Below are 4,242 nucleotides of genomic sequence, written 5' to 3' on the forward strand. Positions count from 1 at the left end.
GTAAACGGTCCGGGTCGTACCCGTTGCACACCCCTATATATGAATATAGTGCAATACTGAACATAACGAGATATTCCAAAAAAATGAACGCGTGACAAATGTTAAACAACTAGTTTGGCCAACCAACCATATAATTTTAAACTATCGGCCAAACTGTTAAAGCTTTAAAATGGAGTCGTAGACCGAACCATATAATTCTTGAATACCAGAATAGGCCAACCATCGTAGGTTGTACTCGTTGTAGAATTCAGTGGATTGGTTTATAGACCCTATATTAAATGTATTAAATGTATGTCTGACAATACAATTAATTAAAAATATTATGTTAAAATCATAGCGTTGATGTATTAGATGTGGATATATAGACATGCAAGCATGAGTGTGAAAAGCGTCTCACTCAGGACTTAAGAGTCACATACATCTATGGCCCTTAAGCATTTGTACTCATAGCTAGGGTCGTATCCGAGAATTCAAATACCTAGGCCAAGCATAAAAAAAATGTTCATATGTCCTAACGAGTAACGAAATACATAAGATAGTTTTTTTAAACGATATTAACGTTATAGCAATAAAAAGAGCAAATATATAGTAATAAACTCATACAATAGTAGCTAACCTCTAACCGATGATTCGTGAAGCTCTCCTAGTATTCTTGACAGCAAACTGTTTGATCACATCTTCACAGTTTATACTATCTAAGATTTCGCTCTCGATTGCTATCATCGCCAATCCATTAAGTCTTTCTTGGGATATTGTGGATCGTAAATAAGATTTTAATAACTTCAACTTTGAAAAACTTCTTTCTGCGGATGCCACTGTGACTGGAATAGTTAACAATATTCTATATGCAATCCTTGCATTTGGGAAATTTTCTTGGGTCTCGTTCAAATGCTTCAAAACTTCAATAAGGCTACTAAATTCCATGGTGTATAATGTGTCTAATGAGCTTAACTCCATATAAAGCGCCTCGCCATCAATATCCGATCTTCCTTCAAACTTTAGTGCATTTTCAAGAAAATTACAGGATAAGTTAAGATCTTCATCTTCAATTCCCCTCAAGTTTTGTGGAAACAAAAATCCAAATAATTTCTCATAATTTTTGAATTGATCAAATCTTGTCTCAAGAGAAGTAATAGCTTGATCAATAATATATAAAAAAGAACTTACTCTAAAATTCTCTTGAGGAGTAAATGAAGCTTCTTGACTACTTGAACACTCATCACTTTGTTTTTTCCTTTTAATTACAAGTTTTTGTGCAAATATCGGGTCGATGTCCATTTCAAAAGCAATCTTCTCAGCTTCATCTATTGCTTTTGAAAAACCATTTTCTCTAAATTCCTTAAAAAAAGTCAATCAATCTCTTTATTTCTTTAATAACAATCTCTAGGTGCATATCTTTTGATTGCAACCCTTTGCTCACTATATTCACCTTGTCTAACACTTCGTACCAGATGATAATTGATACTAAAAAGTCAAAACCAATATTTTCTGCTATTGTAGTTGCTTCATTTGCAATTGCAAGATCACCATCTTTTTCTCCAACTTCAAGTAAAGCCTCTCGTACATCAGCAAGTTGCAATTTAATAGCTTTAACACTTTCGACACGACTTTCCCAACACGTTTAAGACAAGGACTTCAGACTCCAAGATTTAACACTGTCTTTCAAAATTTGCCATCGATTATTAGAATTTGCAAAGATAGTATACATATGTTGGATCTTTCCAAAAAAACTCTTTCCTTTAGTAGAAATGGTTGCCATATCATATAATGTAAGATTAAGAGAATGGCAACCACAAGGAGTGTAAAATGCTCTAGGATTCTCATTTAAAAATCTCGTTTGCACTCCTTGGTGTTTTCCTTTCATGTTTGCTCCATTGTCATAACCTTGACCACGCATATCTTCCAGTTCTAAACCAAGAGACTTTAATTTCACAACAGTAATATCAAATAATCATTTCCCCATGGTATCATTAACATCCAAAAACCCTAAAAAGGACTCCTCGATAGTAACCGAATTAGAAGAGAACTTTAAATATCTCACAATTATAGTCATCTGTTCCAGGTGACTTGAATCTGGAGTGCAATCCAATATGATTGAATAATACTTTGCTTTCTTTATCTGTTTTATGATTTCTTTTTTAATTTCTTGAGCTATCATAAAAATTAACTCGTTTTGGATGTTGTGTCCAAAATAATGAACATGAGCCTCATCATTTATGATCCGGCGGATATGCTCTTTGATAATCGGGTCAAACTCTTCCAACATTTAAACAAGACCCAAGAAATTTCCATTACCTATTAAAAACAAATTCAAATAAGAAGTACAATTAGTTACAATTTGGCTAAAGTAAAAAAAAAAAAACAATTTACCATTACCTTTTTGATACAACTTTTCTTTTGTTCCACGAAATGCTAAATTATTTTTAGCAAGAAACTTGACTAATGCGACGATTCTTAAAAGGACTTGTATCCAACAGTCTCTTTCTTTCTTGAATTGCTCGTACTGAGTTTTATCAATTGTTTCGTTCAGCTTTAATCTTTTACGCATATCAAACCAACTATTCATATTTTTGAGATGATCCAAGGAAACTTCGTGGTTTTTGACACTAGTGGAAGCATGGTGCCAATTATTATAACCTTCCCCATCCAAATTACCATTCGGGAGCCCTTTTCTAAACACTTTACAACAAAAACAAAATATCTTGTCTACCTCTATCGAATATACTAGCCATGGGCGATCACATTTCTCTAAATTTGATAAAGTTCTTGTATATAAAGCTGATGAAAATCGTCTTTTATGCTTATCATACGGACCATTTACTATATTATTATCTTTTTTACGACCTTTCTCAACTAAAAGTTTAATCTCATCAGAATTAAGTCCTTCCCATCTTCTTGGATCAAATATATCAACATGATTATACTTGACATGCTCTTCATTTATATTAGCCTCAACATGTTCTTCCTCTTCCGGCTCTTCAAGTACTACTTCCACATGATCTTGTTCATTAGCATGTTCTCGCTCTTCAACATCTTGCTCTTCAATAGGCTTTTCAACTGCCGATTTTTGTATAAATTTATGCATAGCACCGGCTTGAGACTTTTTTATTGCATCATCTCGTTTTCTTTTTTACGCTTTTGAGCACCGAATAGTTGTTTAGGAGGCATATTCCTATTATTTCAAAACAAAATTATTAATTACACTCAATTATACATTATACATAATAGTATAATACACAATTGTACTTATATACATATCTATATTAAATATTAAAGAAATCAATATATTATATTATATAATATATAGTTGGTAGTTGGCACCAATTCCACCAAATAAATATAATAGGATTAATAGCATGTAATGCATACAGACAATAGTTCTCTACCTTCAAAAAATCAACAGTTCTCTACTTCTCTTCAGATCAAGCTTCAGGCTTCTGTCTTCTGTCTTCCGAGTTCCGACTTCGTCCGTCAGTACGTCCCTCCGTGAGTTCCGAGTTCCGACTTCGTCCGTCAGTACTTCTCGTCCGTTAGGCTTCTGTCTCCGTCCTTCCCCTTAGGTTTTTGTTCTTCCCTTTTTCACAACCAGGTAGGTCACAATTACTCAATTAGGTTTTATATTTCGATCGTCCGTCTCCGTCCGTATGCCTTTTCTTCCTTTTGGAATTCAATAGGTTTATAGTTATTATTATATTTTTTATTTTTTTTAAATTAATTTGGGCCCAATACCACAATGGATTATGGTAACACAAAAATTAGGCCCAATATATAATAAGGGGATTAATATTTATTCCTATTCTATAAAAAAATTTAATATATATATATATATATATATATATATATATATATATATATATATATAGGCTAAGTATAAAATGAAAACCCACTTGAGTTGTGAAAACTCTAGAAACTCATTCTCAACCACATGTTTTTAATTAATGTTTAAATCTTGTGGTCTACAATTAAAGTGAATAAAAAATGTAAATATAAATATAACTTTTTCTCTTTCCTGAAAACATATATAAAAAATAGTAAAAAAATGTTAAAAATAGCAAAACTTTTTTTTTATGTTTCGATATTTTGTATTAAATGTTACAACATATATTACATGTAACAAAAAAAAAACTATGTTACATAGGGTTTTCGCGGGTTTTCACAACTCAAGTAGGTTTTTATTTTAACCTTACCCTATATATATATATATATATATATATATATGCTTAAGTTCAAGAGAGAAATCAT

At 31.8% G+C, this 4,242-nt stretch overlaps 1 protein-coding gene across 1 annotated transcript; it reads right to left on the reverse strand.

The window, feature by feature from the left end:
* Window positions 1–618: 618 nt before the first annotated feature.
* Window positions 619–3,085, reverse strand: LOC143631971 (uncharacterized). The gene is made up of 3 exons (XM_077100578.1): window positions 2,377–3,085; window positions 1,430–1,557; window positions 619–1,338 (listed from the first exon to the last, which is right to left on the reverse strand). The coding sequence occupies exons 1-3, from the start codon at window positions 3,083–3,085 to the stop codon at window positions 619–621; spliced, it is 1,557 nt and encodes a 518-aa protein (XP_076956693.1).
* Between the last annotated feature and the right edge of the window lie 1,157 nt (window positions 3,086–4,242).

This window comes from Bidens hawaiensis, unplaced genomic scaffold (assembly GCF_021521415.1).
Source record: "Bidens hawaiensis isolate Kalapana, Puna unplaced genomic scaffold, B.hawaiensis_p1.1 tig00006302_1, whole genome shotgun sequence".
NCBI lineage: Eukaryota > Viridiplantae > Streptophyta > Magnoliopsida > Asterales > Asteraceae > Bidens > Bidens hawaiensis.

Coding starts and splice junctions, on each gene's coding strand:
- LOC143631971 (XM_077100578.1), bottom strand. CDS start 3,085: ATGCATAAATTTATACAAAAATCGGCAGTTGAAAAGCCTATTGAAGAG. Junction 1,558..2,376: donor AGAAAAGTTGTATCAAAAAG/GTAATGGTAAAT, acceptor CTGATGTACGAG/AGGCTTTACTTGAAGTTGGA. Junction 1,339..1,429: donor GGTACGAAGTGTTAGACAAG/GTGAATATAGTG, acceptor ACTTTTTTTAAG/GAATTTAGAGAAAATGGTTT.